General features: G+C 39.2%; 1 protein-coding gene across 5 annotated transcripts in view; it reads right to left on the bottom strand.

Moving 5' to 3' along the window:
* CORO2A (coronin 2A) overlaps positions 1-18,586 on the bottom strand; it is a 67,728-nt gene that overhangs the window by 4,177 nt on the left and 44,965 nt on the right. For 3 of the 5 annotated variants that reach the window (XM_058165896.1, XM_058165898.1, XM_058165897.1), the window contains exons 3-11: positions 13,674-13,790; positions 10,936-11,085; positions 9,583-9,762; positions 6,715-6,831; positions 4,773-4,877; positions 3,411-3,507; positions 2,365-2,477; positions 2,163-2,253; positions 598-857 (exon numbers count right to left, since the gene is read on the bottom strand). In XM_058165896.1, coding sequence (XP_058021879.1) covers positions 598-857; positions 2,163-2,253; positions 2,365-2,477; positions 3,411-3,507; positions 4,773-4,877; positions 6,715-6,831; positions 9,583-9,762; positions 10,936-11,085; positions 13,674-13,790 — 1,230 coding nt within the window. Of the gene's footprint in view, positions 1-597; positions 858-2,162; positions 2,254-2,364; positions 2,478-3,410; positions 3,508-4,772; positions 4,878-6,714; positions 6,832-9,582; positions 9,763-10,935; positions 11,086-12,112; positions 12,269-13,673; positions 13,791-15,778; positions 15,891-18,586 lie in introns of those variants that run through there. The other 2 variants (XM_058165899.1, XM_058165901.1) reach the window with 2 other exon arrangements.

Here is an 18,586-nt window from a genome sequence, read left to right as displayed (position 1 = left end):
ACTTCATATGTCATTTGTGCAAAGATTAAAACCATCTGATATCTACTTGAAACTACAGAATCAAGAAAGAGAAAATGACTACGATGGAAATTTAAACACAAGTATGAACTATCCCAATATGGGATGCTTATACAAGAGAGTGCTATTTAAAAAAAAAACATATGCAGATCATGCTACATAATATTGGAAATTATAATAAATATATCAATTCCTCCACTAATATTCCAACATGAAAAGCTGGCAGTAGGTTTAAGATCCAGTTCACCCATCAGCTACTCTTGCAGCAGAATATCGTTCATACTTCCCATTCATTCCTCATCTAATATCAGATATTTGAAACTGAGTTGAGAGGAAGAACAGAGTAGAAATGTATTTTATCCTGACCTCTATTCAAGTGAGAGGTCATAGCAATAACAGAATCAGTGAACTGAGCACAAAGAGAGATGCTTCTAAGAACTAATTCTATATCACTATTAAATCTAGTGAGGCATGTCCTTGTTTCCTATCTTGCTTGTACTTCCTGAGAAAGAATCTATTTTTTTCTATTTTATCCCATTTACTCACTAACATAATTTTTTCTCAGTCACACCACTTTACCTCATTTTCTGTTTTAGGTGGAAGACATTCATAGGTATCAACACCGTTAGATAACTTCATTCGTCTGTTTTGCTGTTGTCTTTCCTCGGCCTTCCTGGTCCCCCATTTCTCTCGGATTTCATTCAAATTTTCGGTGATATCACTCACTCTGTCCCGACACGGGACAGGCTTAGTTGCTTCCATGGCAATCTCCTTTTCAAGAAATTGTGGTAAAGAATTCAAGATCACAGAACCTGGTCTCAAAGACATCAAGACAGGACCTGTAGGCCACAGAAAAGAATAATTTTGTCCCAAGCAAAAAAGGAACAATAGCAACTAGTACTGAGTGACCCTAAGAATCAAGCCACTAAATGCAAGAAAAAAAAGAAAATTTCACTCATTCCAAAGAAAGGCATTTAGCTTAGTTTGTGTGCTAGGACAATGTAGGCAGCACAAAGGAATTACAATTTTGATTCAAAGCAAGTTGACTCCCACAATCGACATTAATTAATTCAAATTTAGGAATATTGCATTATTTTGGTTTTGGTATAGAGCAAGGCCAAGTGAAATACAGCTATAGGCCTCACCCACAATCAAACTGACTGCATTAGCAATTAAAGGGAAGGAAGAATCAGAGTATTACAACAAATGGGGGCAATTTTATCCATGGATAGAGATTGAATATAGACAATAGGCAATATAAAAGTAAGAAATATGGGGAAAATATGTTGTAATACATTACATTTAAATATAAGAGAAAAGATAAATATGTACTAAGAAAATAATGATAAATGTTGAATATGATGACACACAAAAATTTGTACCCAGATGTTACACTGATTGATTAATGATGAATTGTTTATTTAAAATAAAAATAAAAAACTTTAAAAAAAATTGACTGGAGTTGATACTTTTCCACTATATAACAATACCAGGATAGCAAACGCCACAATAACTCAAGAAGAGGGGGAGAACCATTGTCAAAAGATTTGAAGGAAGAATTGTATTCCATACCTATTACATAAGTATTGAACCTAGCTCTTCTTCCAAGATACTTGGATCTCATTTTATGTTCAAAACAACCTAGATTTAAACTAGTTACTTGAGATCATGGGTCAAAGTACTGTACTCTTCCCACCATACCACAGATTAGCTGTTAATTGGCATACAATTCCCAAGAGTGAAAAACAAGCAGTGAAAATTTTGGATGCTTCTCACAGTTGAACTTTATGCATTATTGTTTTGGGGCCCGTGATGTTTACAATTTCAGTCTTATGGCTGAATAAATTGTGTGGATCCTTCACATGCACAGCTCTCCAGCAAACAGCTACGGTAAAACATTAGGCATGATACCTTAGAATAGAGATATAGGGAAAAAGCTTCTACGTTATTGCTTTAATTGCTGAAGAACATTGTCAGTTTATTATGAGAATTCTAAACACTGCGATCCAGATTATAATATTGCTGTTGTGTATACCTGTGGGCCTCCAGCCTTACCGTAGATCTGCCTTGAATGTAATGTGATGCAGACAGATAAATGAGCAAAATCTTTTGTTTCTGACAGTTCAAGCAATTGTATCACAAACCTTTATTAGTGCCATTCAGCCACTCTTGTGCTGTCAATGAGGGCTGTACCCCAGCTGTCATTGGATAGATGTCTTCCTGGTACGATTCAGACTGCAAAGGAAAACATGAGAGTAGAGTTCCATTTCTGTATCTGGGGAACTACAGTATCCTCAAAACGAAGGCCCTCCATGGTATATTGCCAAAGAAGAGAGGTCCACTCACCCGTCGGGGTACAATCATAGAAATGGGTTCAATCAGACTTTTGACTGGAATCAGTTTATAAAACCGGAAGATCTCGCAGGCACAGACATCAAGGCCCCTCTTGGGCATTACACCTGATAGCAAAAAAATAAAAAATGTTATGACAAGACATTCCACCAAAACATGGATTTGGGAAATCCAACTGCTCCTCTTCTCCTCTGCAGAATAGGGTAGAGTAATGGAGGAAGGAAACAGAGAAAGCTGAAATCTTTCCCCTAACCAGCATTATACCCTGGGCCTAGCCGATTTTTAAAAAGAGAACAAATTACTTCCATTTGTAATCTAATTTTTAAGAATGTAACTAAAATGATTCTTCCTTTTCTGATCTTGTCTAGAGTTGCTAGGTAACAACTTGAAAACCTCCCTGTCTCTTATAGTTCCAGCCATTTCAATTCATCCCTCTTTCGGTTTCATGGTCTAAGAAGGCAGAGCTCGTGGAAGGTTGATGCACCCATATAATTGTAATAACTTCTACAGCTGTAGGCTTGGGACCATCCACTCTTCCTTCTATCCATGGACTGGCCGATATTGCACAATCAGTCTTCTAGGACTTTCTTGCTCTTGTGATTTTAAATAGACTAGATGAAAACTCCTTAGAAGTGTTGGAAGCAGGTGAAAAAACAATTGTCAAAATTCTCTTGTCCTGCTGGCAAAGGTTTTCATTCAACCTTCCACTATCTGGTTCCTCCAGATGTGCTTGCCTACAATTTCCATCATCTCCTGCCAATGTCAATGGTAAGGATAATCTGAACCGTAATTCAACATATGGGAGAACACCAGGTTGGGGAAGGCTGGTTTAATGAATATTCTGAGAGATAAAGGCACAGAAAAATGAATGTCATGAGCCAATGCTGTGCAGCCATGACAAGTGAAGCAAGGGAAAAAAGGCTAATGCTTATTATCTACCTGTGATCAGCTGCCCCCTCCCTCAATGCATCAGTTGTTCACAGGCACCCTGTTCTAATTCACCCAGCATACAATCTGCAATGAAACCGCTGCAAACTTACCAATTCCTTTCTGAGGCAAAGGGGAACGATATTCTGTCAGGTAATGTAGGTATGGTTTCTCCACATTTACATCATAGTACCTGATGTTCCCATCTCCCTAAAGATAATTGTAAGACATACAAATTCAATGTATACTCACTTCCTCTCCTATTAAGTGAAATATTTCATTCTTTCCAGGGGAGCAGCTTGAGCTGGATGGGGGCAAATTCATAAAAGAGTTCTTTTTTTCAAAAGGAAGCCACTCTGGGATGGATCTGGGAAATCCAGGATTTTACTCAGATTGGATTTGATTAAATTATTCTTGGCAGTTTAGAATAACATGTGGCTCCTGGTCTGGAAATTGTCATGGCAATTGGACTTCTTTTCTTGTAGCTTTAAATATTTCACTGCTTATCCAAGTAGCTAATTCAGTCTGAGCAAGGTTAGGGGGATCCCATATATGTACTTTCATTTCTACTTAAGCTGGAAAGGCTTGTTAGGCAAGGCAAGAAATAATAGATGGAAACTAAAACAAGGAGAAAAGCAACCTAGAATTAAGGAGAAATTTCCTAACAGTGAGAACAATTAACCAGTGGAATGGATGCCTTCAGAATCTGTGGATGCTCCATTAATGAAGGCTTTTAAGAAGAGACTGGACCGCCACTTGTCTGACTGGAATGGTATAGGGTCTCCTGCTAGAGCAGAGGGTTGGACTAGAAAATCTCCAAGGTCCCTTCCAACTCTGTTATTCTGATCTTAGCCACCTCACAGATTCACCAGGGAGGCCACACTTAAAGGACCCACTAAGTAAAGGATTTCAGAGTTGGAACATTTACATCACAATGACTCTCTGACTACTCACCTAAGGAGCCTAGCCAGATTAGGTGAGAATATGGCATATGTCCAAGGCCATATTCTAGACCAGCAAAAATCATGTAACAAATATCCTCAACAAATCCTCAACTTCCCTTGAGAGTTATAATGAGTGCAATCAGTCTTGGAGACCGGCACAATTATAAGCTTCTTATATATCTTGGATCTGAAACTCACACAGCAAAACACATCAACATCCTAAATTCTGCCAGTAAAAAAGGGAGGGGAAGGGAACCAGAAAAATTGCAATATTGGACAAACAGCACATCTGAGTATCTCCTATCTTCAGCAAGAGGACTTAGAAAACAAGAATTTTGTTGGAAGGGAGCTGGCAGGCAATACATCAGTGGGAATTCTGGGAGTTGAAGGCCACACAGTTTAAAGTTGCCAAGGCTGAGAAACACTGCGCTGTAGAAATTACTAATCACAGCACCAACTTGTATTGCTTTGAACTACACAATATATTGCCACGGCCAATTATTTCAACTTGGTCTTTGGCTAAGAACTCACCTTGCTTAAGACATACAACATATGTGTGTCTGTATCATAGAAAGGAAACAGGAGGCCTGATGACCCATCCACATCTTCTTCATGTAAAGGCACAGAAAGATCATCCTGTGTATACAGATCATGGAAACAGAAATTACTGCTACAAGGTTTTCACTGTATCCAGAAAAATCAGAGAACACAAATAATTAGCATAACCCCCAACCCCAATAATGTCAAATGGACCTATTCTCATTGCCATGATAAGTTTGAATTAGTGCTAAAAAAACTTCAGGTAGGAACTCCAAACAAACTAAGTAAACAGCTTTTACATCCAGGTCCAAGAAATGGTGCTGTAGGTTTTCTGTGCTGAAGTCCTAGCAGTCCTCACTACCAGAAATAATGCAAAGCAGACTTTCCCATCACAAAGAGAACTCAGCCTACCTGAACTTGGGGAAAAAATATAACTGAGGCCCCAATATCATTTCAAGCAGCGCAAAGAGAACTGCAACGTTAGGACATAAATATGACAGGAGCGTGTAAAGGTGAAATCTTAAGGCATTCTGTAGGCTTGGCTACCTCCTGGCACTTTAAATGATGTGCCTCTACCAGCGAATGGGCCTTTTATCCTATGATGATATGTCAAGCAGAACCTTCACTTTCTTTCATATATCTACACTTTAAGGGACTAAATTAAGGACTATGAACTTCTGGCTGATCTTAGTGGTATTATGGGGTGAACCAGGGGTGCAATGCTCCCGGTTCGGACCAGATCGCCTGATCCAGTAGCGATGGTGGCACTGGTAGCAAAAATCCTTGCCCCGCCCCCCTGCCCTGCGCAGCTGAGCCGCGTGGTCATCAGAGGGGTTTTTTTTACTTTTAAAAGCATTTTTTCTTCCGCCGAAAAAATGCTTTCAAAAGTAAAAAAAAAAAATCACGCAGCTCAGCTGGGACCGTCAGAACCCTTTAAAAGCATTTTTTCTACAATCTCTTTGGCCAAAGAGGCTGTAAAAAAAAGTGCTTTTAAAGGGTTCTGGTGATCAGGCAACTCAGCTGGGATCATCAGAACCCTTTAAAAGCATTTTTCCTACAACCTCTTTGGCCAAAGAGGCTGTAGAAAAAATGCTTTTAAAAGTTAAAAAAAAAAAGTTGGCCACGCCCACCCAGTCACATTACCCTCCCACCAAGCCACGCCCACAGGACCGGTAGCAACAAATTTTACATTTCACCCCTGGGGTGAACTAATAGTGCTGTGCATTTCAATTTTCTGCTGGAAATATGTAAAACTTTGTGATTCCCTTACCCGAGAGCTGACTGCTGAATCTAGGGGAAAAAATAAGTGCATTTGAATTGAACATCTGAAAGACAATCCCAGAGCAATTCGCTATTTTGGAAATGTTCCAGGATTCATCTACAATTACCAATAGTGTTCTGATCAATACGCATTTGCAGTAAGAATTTTCAAATTCAAGCAGACACAGAACACAGAAATCAATTAAGTACAAACCATATTGTTGGATTGACCCAGGTTTATTTGGAAATTTATTAGGGCATGTGTTCTTTATGAGAGGAATGATAACATTTTCACCTCCTATAGACAGTTATCTGGAAATGTTTAATATTAGTCTATTAAGGCCCCATTGTGACCCAGACATTCTGGGTATAAAAGTGAGCTAGCAACAGAACCAGCTGTTTCAGAGGCTGTGATATAAGAGGAGAAAGCATGGATTAAACTAAAGGATTCAAATCCAGCTGTTCTAGATCTCTCCGGCAAGTGAAGGGACAGAGATCATTTTCAAAACAGAGCTCTTGAGATCTAAACAGCTAAACAAATGGCTGAAACAGTCTTTGGTTGTCAGTCCCAGCTCCAGACCAGGAAATCAGTTTCCCAAGTAGACTAAAACTACTTGTATTGAGATTGGCTGATCAGTGAAATGATCTTATGGCGGTTTACCATGAAACTCACCTGATCCCACAAGGCAATCTGCCTATTATTCCATCTGGACGTCCCTGTGGTGAGCAGCTTTTTCAGGTTTCCTAGAAACACAACTTTATTCATTCGGTGAGATTTGCTGCTTGCTTCCTGTAAGAAGGCATAGCATGTTAAATGATAGGAAATCAAATACCCCAAATATTTATTCTTTTCATGGGAAATCTGCCTACCTTAATTAATTCCTCAGTCTTCCGAAATCTCTCAACAATCACCCACGTGCATAGTTACCCTTGCATAGTTACATTTAGTTGACAAAGCAATATATTTTAAGAAATACTAGCAGTTCAACTAAAAAGTAAGCTTATTAAAAGTAGGTATTTCCAACCTGTGGCCCAAGGGCTTATGGGCCTTGCAATTATGGACAGCTAATAATGTGGTATCCCCAAACAGTAAACTTTTAACATGATGTGCATTTATATACATTAGCTATATTATATATTTTATATGCGGCCAAAGACACTTCCTCTTCACTCAAAGCAGCCTAGGCAACCCGAAAGATTGGACACACCTGGCCTAGATCATGGGACTTCCTATCAAACCATTTTTGTCCACTATGAATTGAAGACCATTTGAATGAATGACTAGAACTGAGAAATTATACAAAGGACAAGTCTACTAATGGCCCATCTTCTACACCAGTGGTAGTCAACCTGGTCCCTACCAGGTTGTGGGCGTTCCAGCTTTCATGGTGGGCGGTAGGGGTTTTGTCTGATTGATTGATTGATTGATTGATTGATTGATTTATTTATTTATTTATTTATTTTTTATTTACTTATTTATTTATTTATTTATTTATTTATTTATTTATTTATTTTTTAGATTTTTATACCGCCCTTCTCCCGAAGGACTCAGGGCGGTGTACAGCCAGATTAAAAAACAGTACAATATACAAATTAAAACAAAAATTAAAATAACATATTCTATAAATGGCCAAAAATTTAAAACCATCAAATTTGACCCATAAAATTCATAAAATACCCCAATTAAAATTATTAAAATTCAAAAGTTTAAAAAATTAAGCCAGTCCCGTTTGGATAAACAAGTGCGTTTTCAATTCACGGCGAAAGGTCCGAAGGTCAGGTAATTGACGCAAACCAGGGGGAAGTTCATTCCAGAGGGTAGGTGCTCCAACAGAGAAGGCCCTTCCCCTGGGGGCCGCCAGCCGACATTGCTTGACGGACAGCACCCTGAGAAGACCCTCTCTGTGTGAGCGTACGGGTCGGTGGGAGGCATAAGGTAACAGCAGGTGGTCCCGTAAGTACCCGAGCCCTGATACTGAAGCACTTTCCTTTTTTTAAATTTAATTGACTTTTTAAAAAAAATCATAGCATTATTTAAAAACTTTTTCATTAGGTTTTCATAAAATTCCCCATGACAATTTAAATTTCTGAAAATATACTATTTGTATCACCCGCACATAAGTTTAGCTTACGTTACGTAAGTGAAACTAAATGGCGTAAGTGAAACTAAATGGCGTTATAGTGCGACCGCAAACAAAAGAGCCTCATCCCAGAATAGCTCGCACATCTCCCCCCACACCACCCAGCTGTAACAGGCAAGCAGAGCTGGTGGCCGGCGCCCCCCCCCCAAACCCAATCCACAATGTGCAAGGGGCATGCACAGACGACGATATACGGCGCATTACTGTGGAATCGGTGGGCGATTAGAAAATTTTACTACTAACAGAAATACAAAAGTGGGCGGTAGGTATAAAAAGGTTGACTACCCCTGTTCTACACCATTGAAAAATCAGAACAGGACAGAGATCTTGACTTCCACGAGTAAGGTAACAGATCAGCTCAAGTGCACTACTTTGGTGCAATTAATTTGACTTTTGATGGCTTCCAGTTAATATCTGAAAGTCATACCCAAAGCAAATATGATTGATCCTGGGATCTTCTCTATGCATAAGTTCCTTCCTATGGAGAGAAGATTGAGAGGAAGCATTTGAAAACATTTCAGCAGCAGTAGTGAAAGTTAAACACTGCAGAACTGAAAGGAATCCTTAAGACTCAGTAGAGGAGCAACTGAATTGGGCAACCGTGCTTCTGATAGAAAGAACTTTTAGTTGCCCAGCAATTTTTAAAAATAAATAACTCATTGCCTGAATTATTGATGATGATGTAAAATAATGGGTCCAATCCAACGACAATTATCGGAGGAGAGTTATGTTATTGGTGAGATGGGTGGCATATAAATTTAATAAATTAATATTAAACTACCATTATATTTTGTGGTCTGAAAATCTGGCAACATTTGGAAAGCATTTATAAGAAGACAGGCAGATGAGCTTTTTCTTGGGTGGTACAGAGTTATGTGAGTGGAGAACAAAACTGGACATAAAAAGTCTTGTTAATCTGCATAACTAATGTTTCTTAGCAATGAAAAATAGTACCCATATTAACGAATAACAAGTGGATCACGTGCAAAGCTCAAATAAGTGGATCACCTGCAAAGATCTTTTGAATTTAAGATGAGGCTAGAAGACTCCATGCATCTTTTCTCTAATATAGTTTGAAATAAGTCAAGGGAAGAATTTCATTTCAAATGCTGGATTCTCAGGAAGTGGTTTTTTTAGAAGTCCTTCTATCTCTAAAACATGACAAGACTGTAGATTTGGGTTTGTCTGACTGTATCTCTCCAAATATTGTAAATCTGGTCCAGGTTCAGAGCCAGTCTTTCCAACCGGATAGCTTGCCTCTAACAATGTTGCTTTGAAGAAAGAAGCAATTCACCTTCTGGCTAAAACCATCCTGTAGATCCCACCTACAAACAGCAGCCTCTTTCCTAGTTAGAATCAGCCTTACCATTCATACCAATCATTCTCCCCAACCAACACACCTGAAAGATGGTTCCTGCTCGCGGGTCAATGATCCTTATTTTCCTGTCCCTGCAGACTGTGGCTAAGAGGCTGCCATCCATGTTGAATGACATGGAGAGGATGACATCTGTATGGAAACCGATTGTCCTTACTGGCGTCTGAATTGTATGTTCTTTGGTATCAAGGTTCCAGATCATGACCTGTGACAAAAGTACAGGTATCAGGGAATGTTTTCTGAACTTTCCACCCACTGAGTAAGCAGACTATAAAAGAACTATGCAGCAACTGGGCCCCAAATGTGATGCACGAGGAAATACTATCTCATTCAATGCGGACCCAAATCTGACACCATAGCTGAGTGGAGAAGGATGAGAAAGTGAGTGCTTAAAATAATTGGAGCAAAAGTTTAATTCTGTGGGGAGTATAATTTGCATGACAAAATCAAATCAAAACTTTATAACTGTCTCAGACCAGCATATAGACAGTGTCAATTTTTTTTGTCTCAATATTATTTGTTTATTTATTTATTTGTCACAACATTATATATAAGCATAAGCATGAAATAACTATACGATATATAAACATATATATAATCATAAGTATGTAATAACTATATGAAATTGGATACAATCAAAGGAAACATTAGGACAGGAACGGTAGGCACGCTGGTGCTCTTATGCAAGCCCCTTACAGACTCTTAGGAATGGGGTGAGGTCAATAGTAGATAGTTTTTGGTTGAAGCTTTGGGGATTTGGGGAAGAGACCACAGAGACTGGTAGTGTATTCCAAGTATTAATAACTCTGTTACTGAAGTCATATTTTCTGCAATCAAGATTGGAGCGGTTCACATTAAGCTTAAATCTATTGTGTGCTCATGTATTGTTGTGATTGAAGCTGAAGTAGTCTTCAACAGGAAGGACGTTGTAACAGATGATTCTATGAGTTAAGCTCAGGTCGTGTCGAAGGCGGCGGAGTTCTAAATTTTCTAAATTTCTATGATATATCACAAACGCTGTGATTTCAAAGGAAAGAAATGACCAAAAGAATGACTTTTTCTCTTACCTGTAATTTTTAGTTCATATATTTAGTTTATAGACGTTGTAAGGTAAACTATTATTTATTTAATTCTATTTTGGTCTGACTGACTCCAAAAACACTTAGTATTCAAGTTGTAAAGTGACTGGATTCATTTTGCCTGGCCAATTTATACTATCATCACTGAAGATTGAAATAAATAACTGGAATGGAATTCTTCCACTGTGGCATATGTGCTCCTTTCTCCTCCATCACCCAAGTTTCCTTCACAAGACTCTCATGAAGAAGCCTAGCAGTATTTCAGGGTTGAAATGAATGCTCCTAAGATCTCAACTCACTTTGTAATCATAACCAGTGCTGAAGAGGATGTTACTTGCAGTTGGGTGCCATTCGATAAGCCCCACTCTTCTGGAATGGCCAAGAAGATCCTTCTGGGCATCTGTGATGCTTTGGGTTAGCAAATGCTGGGGGATATTCCAGACCTTAACCTGCAAGACAGAAGATGCAACACAATCCAAGAAGACTCTATTAACCCAAATTAGAATAGAATAGAATAGAATAGAATTTATTGGCCAAGTGTGATTGGACACACAAGGAATTTGTCTTGGTGCATATGCTCTCAGTGTACATAAAAGAAAAGATACGTTCATCAAGGTACAACATTTACAACACAATTGATGGTCAATATATCAATATAAATCATAAGGATTGCCAGCAACAAGTTATAGTCATTCAGTCATAAGTGGAAAGAGATTGGTGATGGGAACTATGAAACGATTAATAGTAGTGCAGATTCAGTAAATAGTCTGACAGTGTTGAGGGAATTATTTGTTTAGCAGAGTGATGGCCTTCGGGAAAAAACTGTTCTTGTGTCTAGTTGTTCTGGTGTGCAGTGCTCTATAGCGTCGTTTTGAGGGTAGGAGTTGAAACATTTTATGTCCAGGATGTGAGGGGTCCGTAAATATTTTCACGGCCCTCTTCTTGATTCGTGCAGTATACAGGTCCTCAATGGAAGGCAAGTTGGTAGCAATTATTTTTTCTGCAGTTCTAATTATCCTCTGAAGTCTGTGTTTTTCTTATTATTCTTATTCTTATTATGAGAATTATCTCATTCAATGGAGCAGCGTTCAAGAGCAATAGTGCTGGTCTACAAATTTTGGGAAATTATGGACCTCCAAGATAAAATCTGTTAATTTTACATATTTTGATTAGATGAATTAGAAAACAGGTGATAAAGGTGCTGGTTGGCTAACGTTTTCAAGATATTTCACAATAAAGATTTATACACAGGCGAGCATATTTGCCTACAAGGGAGGGAGGTATCTAATGATCATGATGCCTCAGCGACAAAGTACAGTAGAACAATGAAAATGGCACCATATTGAAGTGTATACATTTATCTTCACTTTGTGAACAGCAAGGCAGATGATTATGAAAAACACACGGAAAATTTGTTTAGATCCTATAAAACACTTGGTGCAAACATGTTACTGAAAATTCACTTCTTACACTCACATTTAGACTATTTCCCTTTGAACTGTGGGGCAGTGAGTGATGAGCAGGGAGAGAGATTCCACCAGGATATCGCAGGCATGGAGAAAAGATACCAAGGGAAATGAAGTCCATCCATGCTTACTGATTATTGCTGGAATCTCCCCAGGGATGATCCTACTGCAGTTCACAAGAGAAAAGCCAAAAAGCGCAGTTTAGATACTGAATAAAGATGGAACCTTGTCATTTAATCTGTTAGAGCTTGTTAGTTTTTCATGCAAAAAGCATGAAAATGTGGCTTGAAAAACCAATAAATGAGTGGAAAGTTACGTTATTGGTATCATTAATAAGATAAATTTATAATGATTGGTGTGGCACCATTCTCACTGCTATATTACATGTTGCAGAAAAATTATGGAGCATAATCACACATCCCCCTCATAATTTTGAATCATTTTGAATTATTTAGACCTGAAGCTGTATCTTGGAAACTGGATCCAATTAATACTCAGGACTTAATTTTCCTTTATTAGTAACCATATCGGGTAAAATTAAGCTATCATTTCTGAGGTTTTCTCCTTGTAGACTAGTAGTATAGCCTAAAAGACCAATATTAATCAACTGCTGAGCCTACAGAAATGGAGAAGTGATTAGCAATGAAGGGAAGGGGACAAGAGACTCTCTTTTGCCTCCCCACCTTAACCCTGTCCAGGTCCTTTGACTGTTATTTCATGTTCCAGTACTACACACAGGATTACCAATAAGAAAAGGAGAAAGGTTCCCCTGCACAGCAGAAGGTAGCCTTGGCATTCATCAAAAAGAAAGCATTTGCTTGTGCTTAATCCCTGCATTTCTGGGTGGATGGAACAGAGGCCACGTATCAAACATGTTTTCATTTCCAAGGAAATGTTCTCTTCACTTGCACTTCTTTTTTGTTACAATTTACTTCCCACCTTTTCTCCAAAATATGGCATTTTAGCCACTCCACAACGAGAAGAGAACCTGATTTCCCAAACATCTAAATCCAAAACTAGAACGTCATTTGGGGAATTTACAGTGATCTTTTGGAAGGTCTCAGAAAAATGACGATGTTAGAAGCAATGCAGGTGTGACATTGTTCGGTCTGCTAACCAACTGGATTGGCACATGGATTCTGCATCATTTCATTTTCACAGTTAAAAGGGATTCCAGCGGCATGGGTGGGGGGAAGGCAAATAATGAATTGCAATGTAAATTTTATCCCTTTTGAACATGCATCATGACATCACACAACCATGTGCAGGGGCAGAGCTTGCACTGCAATGTCACAATACACACTGGACATCCTACCCAAATTTTTATAGAGTCCATGGAATGCTGCTATGTGATCATTTGTCCCAGCAACATCAGATTTCATTTGATCTGGCTAGCTCCACCATGGTTAAAAATCCATGATATAGACTGTGCTATCCAGCTGTAAATGCATAACTAATTGGAATAACAAACAAGAAAAGGACACTTGAGTGATTGTGCTCCTGATTGTGTTTGTGAAGAAATTCGGCAGTATTCTGCCTGGCTCAGGCAAAGGTTCGTAACTCTGACTTACTGTGGTATCTTCTGAACATGATGCTATTACAAAGTCATCGAAGGGGTTCCATTTGATGTCTAATACATTTCCTTTATGCCCACAGATGCGAGGGTAATGCGGGTCAAGTTTTCCTGTCTAAAAACAAATGGAAAAGTTTAATCCTATAATGAAAAGTTCTCTGAAAAGGCTTATTTATCAGATTTATTATTGATGATCATCGCACAGTCAGCCAGATGTTCAGGCTGGGTTTGGCATTTTTGTCTAACTAACGAGTCCTTTCCAAGGACCTGGGATAGGCAGATGTGGATGCTTGATAGTGTCACAGATATCATTGCAGGATGGAAGCTGTTCCAAGGAAAGCTGCCTTCTGCAATTGACTGATGGCAAATTTGTCAATGCCTATGGTTTTCAAGTGGTGCACCAGTTGTTTGGGATTGCACCCAAGGCGCCTATTACTATTGCTACTACCCTTGCTTGCTTTTGTCACAGTTGTTCTATTTCTATTTGTAGGTCTTTGTATATTATTATTATTATTATTATTATTACTATTATTATACGTTTATTCATTAAACATGAAACTCAGTCAACTGAACATTTAAAAATGCATCATAAATATCATTGAATGGCACTGATGGTTGATACATGTTGCTACCAGCATCCTAGGTATCAACCATCTTCTTAAAATGTACGATGTTCCAAGTAGCGCAGTTTTATGCAGTTCCGCTGGTGTTATTACAGGAAGCTACAATTTCTTGATGTATTTTGTAAAATTCTTGGACATCGGTGCCAAGTGCCCCGATGACAATGGGTATCACTGTCACATGTTTCATCCATAATTGCGTAGTTTCGATGGCCAGGTCATGATATTTTGTGATATTTATTATCATCATCATCATTATTAAAATTTCCATCTATCAATTATAAAAAGGCCATACTGCTTGGATCCACACATATACAAACTGACACATTATGACACCCTTGGGAAGAACTTGATGCATATTAAGGCAAACACCAGCTGAAGAACTAGCAGCTCTGATTTCACATTGTTGTGTATGTAATAACAATGCTAATAAAGTTGAATCTTCCGTAGCATGCATGTTTGTGGTCTCATTTGTTTGGATCAAAAGCAGGCTGATTTTTAATTTATCTCTCCCTTTTAAAATACCAAATGCTTTATTCTCTAATATATAATTCAACTTAATATTACCTATCATTATGTTCTTGTACAGATAGTTCTCGGTTAACAACCATTCACTTAACAGCCATTCAAAGGTATGACGACATTGAATAAGGAGATACATAGCTGCTCCAATTCAAGATCTAGGTCTAAGGGTCAAGGCCTCCCCTTGTACAAAGAGAAGCTTCTATTTATAGCACGTGGAAGAGAGTCTTCTCATGTCTTGTACCCAAGTCATGAAATAAACTCTTTTGGATATGCATCTGGACTCCATTGTTGCAGAGAAAACCTGCAAAGATGTATGTGGGTTCCCAGTTTTTTATCAGGTAATTTTAATGTTATAAAATGTTTAGGATAATTAATTTTTTTTAAAAACTGGTACCGATAATTTTATTTTTCATTTAAAATTTTCTATGTTTTGTTTTCATATTTTGTTTGCCACCTTACATGCTTTATTTTTATTTTTTTATTTTATTTTATTTATTTTGTCACAACAATATATGTAAGTATCATACAGAAAGGTTATATAGTATATAAACATATATATGAGTAAATATTAGGAGGTATAAGCACATATATATATAGGAAGAAGAAAAGAAAAACAATAGGACAGGAACGGTAGGCACGTTTGTGCGCTTATGCACGCCCCTTATGGTCCTCTTAGGAATGGGGTGAGGTCAATAGTAGACAGTTTTAGGATAAAGTTTTTAGGATATATAAAGTTTTTAGGCATATATAAAATAAGGAAACAAGAAAGAAATAATAGCTTCAGTATAAACGTAACACATAGGGAGCACAACGCAAGTGTGATGACCCAGGGCACGGCACAGAGATAACACAAACAGCTGGCAATTCAAATAGCCCCTTTATTGCTCCAAATCTCCCCAAACACTCCCACGTTACTGGCAAGTCCTAAAGCAGAGTGAGAACAAACCCCCACACAAACCTCAAACAGCTTCTGGCTGCAATTAGTCCAGCCCAGCGCTGTCTGCACCCAGGCTGCACAGCAATAAATCCCAAATGTATTTGGCAAAACAAGAGCCAAGCAAGAAGTTCAGGGAGTAGAAGATCCAGATAATAATTCCGACAGGGGTGGGGGGTGGCGGGCATAACAGCAAGACTTTTATCAAACTGTGGCAGAGCCAGGCCAATATGGAGTCATACAGATGTAACAGGGTAGATTAGAGGAAGGGGGGCAGGAGCAAAAAGCAGCATCTGCATGTCTTACTGCTAGCTTCCTTACTGTTAACTGTTATAGTCAACAGTTATTAAAGCAGTCATTCTCCAAGAGGAGGCTGGGAGAGAAATACTAGTACACTGTAAAACAAATTAATTAAATAATGCAAGGCTGCCATCTAGCAAAGTCCATTGCAAACTTTATGCCTCCTTTATGAGTTTTTTATGCAGAGAATATATAGGTTGTTTCTCTCTCTCTCTCTCTCTCACACACACACACATGTTTTCGTAGGTTTTCATGGGTATAGGTATGTAGGTCTTGGCATATTCGGGTCTTTTCCCATGTAAGGTTGAGAGTATCTTGGCAATGTTTCGACGAGGTCTCACTCATCATCTTCAGGCTGGTGCTTTTGGCTTCGTGCTTGTGCAAGCAAAGCGTGGTCAGAGCTGCCGTCTCTCTATAAATACTGGTGGGGAGGTGGGGAGTGTTGCTGTAAGCGGGTTGGTTGGCTGTGTGGTTCCATCTTGATTGGTAGATGGAGTGGGTGTTTGCAGATTAGTCGGCTGTTTCGTAGCATCCTGTGTGGGTGTGGTCCTAGTTGTGTGCCCATTAGTCTTTTGTGTTGTGACGACCCTGTTAATGGGCTGTGTGAAAACATCCTGAGTTCTGGGAATGTGACCTCCTGTAGTGGTAATGGGCTTCCTGGAAATGTCCTTAGTTCTGGGAATGTGACCTCCTGAATCTTGTGCTGTAACATCCTGGATGGTAGGTTGTGTTGTAATGTCCTGAGCTTTGGTGTTGTGGCCTCTGGAGTTCTGTGATGTGATGTCCTGAGCAGATGGCTGTGATGCAGCATCCCGGGTTTTGGTTTGGCTCTGAGTCCAAGGTCTTGTCATGTGTTCCTGGCGTGTGTCAGCTTGCTTTGTGTAGGGATCGGAGGGGGGCGCAGCAACCAGTGGTGCCAGCATGGTCTGGCTTCTGGATGGTGGTTGTGTTTCGTCTGTGGAATGGGTTTGGGTTTGAATCTGGTGAGGATGATTGGTGGTGGCATCGTGTGTTATCCTGGGTCCGGTGTCAATTTTCGTGGCTGGGACTCGTTTGTTAACTAAGGCTAGTTTCCAGATGTCTGGTAGGCAGGAGGTGTCATCACGTGTGTTCATGTTGTGGGGGTGTTTCTCTATTTTGATGGCTTCCATAATTATTCTCTTGTTGTAGTGCTCAGTTTTGGAGATTAATTTGGTCCTTCAAAATCAATTTCATGTCCTGTAGTTTTAAGGTGCTGGAAAAGGGAGGAGGTTTTTTCTTCTTTTCTGACTGCGTTCTTGTGTTCTGCAATGCGTGCATTTATTCTCCTATTAGTTTGTCCAATGTATGTGGCTGGGCAGATTTTGCATGGTATTTCATAGACTCCTTGGTTTTCTAGCTGGATCTTGTCTTTGGGGTTTCTTAAGATGTTGGCTATTTTTTGGTCTGTGCAGAAGGCTGTCTTGATGCTGTGTTTGTGGAGAATTTTGCTGATTTTAGCTGTGGTGCCTTTGATATATGCGAGGAGGGCGATGCCGCTGTCTTGTTCTGTGTCTTGGTTCTTGGGCGGTGTCTCCCTATGGATTAGGTTGGTAATTGTGTTTCTTTGTAATCCGTTGGAGATTAATATGTTGAGAGTGAGAATGTGTAATTCAGTTTTCAGGTTGTCTTTGTCGGCTAGGCATTTGGTGCTGGAGATGAGAGTCTTGGCTACAGAGTTGATCTGTGCAGGGTGGTGATGCGATTGTGCATTTAAGTAGTGGTCGGTGTGTGTTTTTTTCTGGTAGATGGTGTGTCCTAGGGAGCTGTTGGGTTTTTTGTAGATTAGGACGTCCAGAAAGGGGAGTTGGTTGTTAGCTTCTATTTGCATAGTGAATTGTATTTTGGAGTGTAGGCTGTTGAGATGTGTGAAGAAGTTGTCTAGTTTCTCCTTTCCATGTGGCCAAATTACGAAAGTGTCATCTACGTATCTAAGCCAGAGTTTGGGTTTGAGTTCAGATTTATCTAAACCTACGAAAACAAACACACACACACACACACACACACACACACAATTTTTATCCCACCCTTATCACTTAATTGCTAATTCAATTCAAGGCAGCGGACATAGGTGATACTCTTTCCTCTTCCTATTTTCTCCATAACAATAAACCTGTGAGGTGAAGTTTCCTTAATAGCTGAACAAACATGTACCAGAGACAGTTTTGTTCTGCTACATCTTAATGATGTTGCCTTTCTCTTATCTCATCCCTTACCTGAGGAACTTAAACTTGAAATAAGAAAAAATAATACAGGTACTCGACTTATGACCACAATTGAGCCCAACATTTCTGTTGCTAAGTGAGACATTTGTTAAGTGAGTCTTGCCCTACTTTGCAACCTGTCTTGCCAGAGTTGTTAAGTGAATCATTGCAGTTGTTAAGTTAGTAACATGGTTGTTAAGTGAATCTGGCTTCCCCATTGACTTTGCTTGTCAGAAGATCGCAAAAAGGGATCATGTGACCCAGGACACTTCAACCACCATAAATATGAGTCAATTGACAAGCATCTGAA

This window comes from Ahaetulla prasina, chromosome 2, assembly GCF_028640845.1.
Source record: "Ahaetulla prasina isolate Xishuangbanna chromosome 2, ASM2864084v1, whole genome shotgun sequence".
In the NCBI taxonomy this organism is placed as follows: Eukaryota; Metazoa; Chordata; class Lepidosauria; order Squamata; family Colubridae; genus Ahaetulla; species Ahaetulla prasina.
This window is presented reverse-complemented; position numbering and strand designations above follow the sequence as displayed.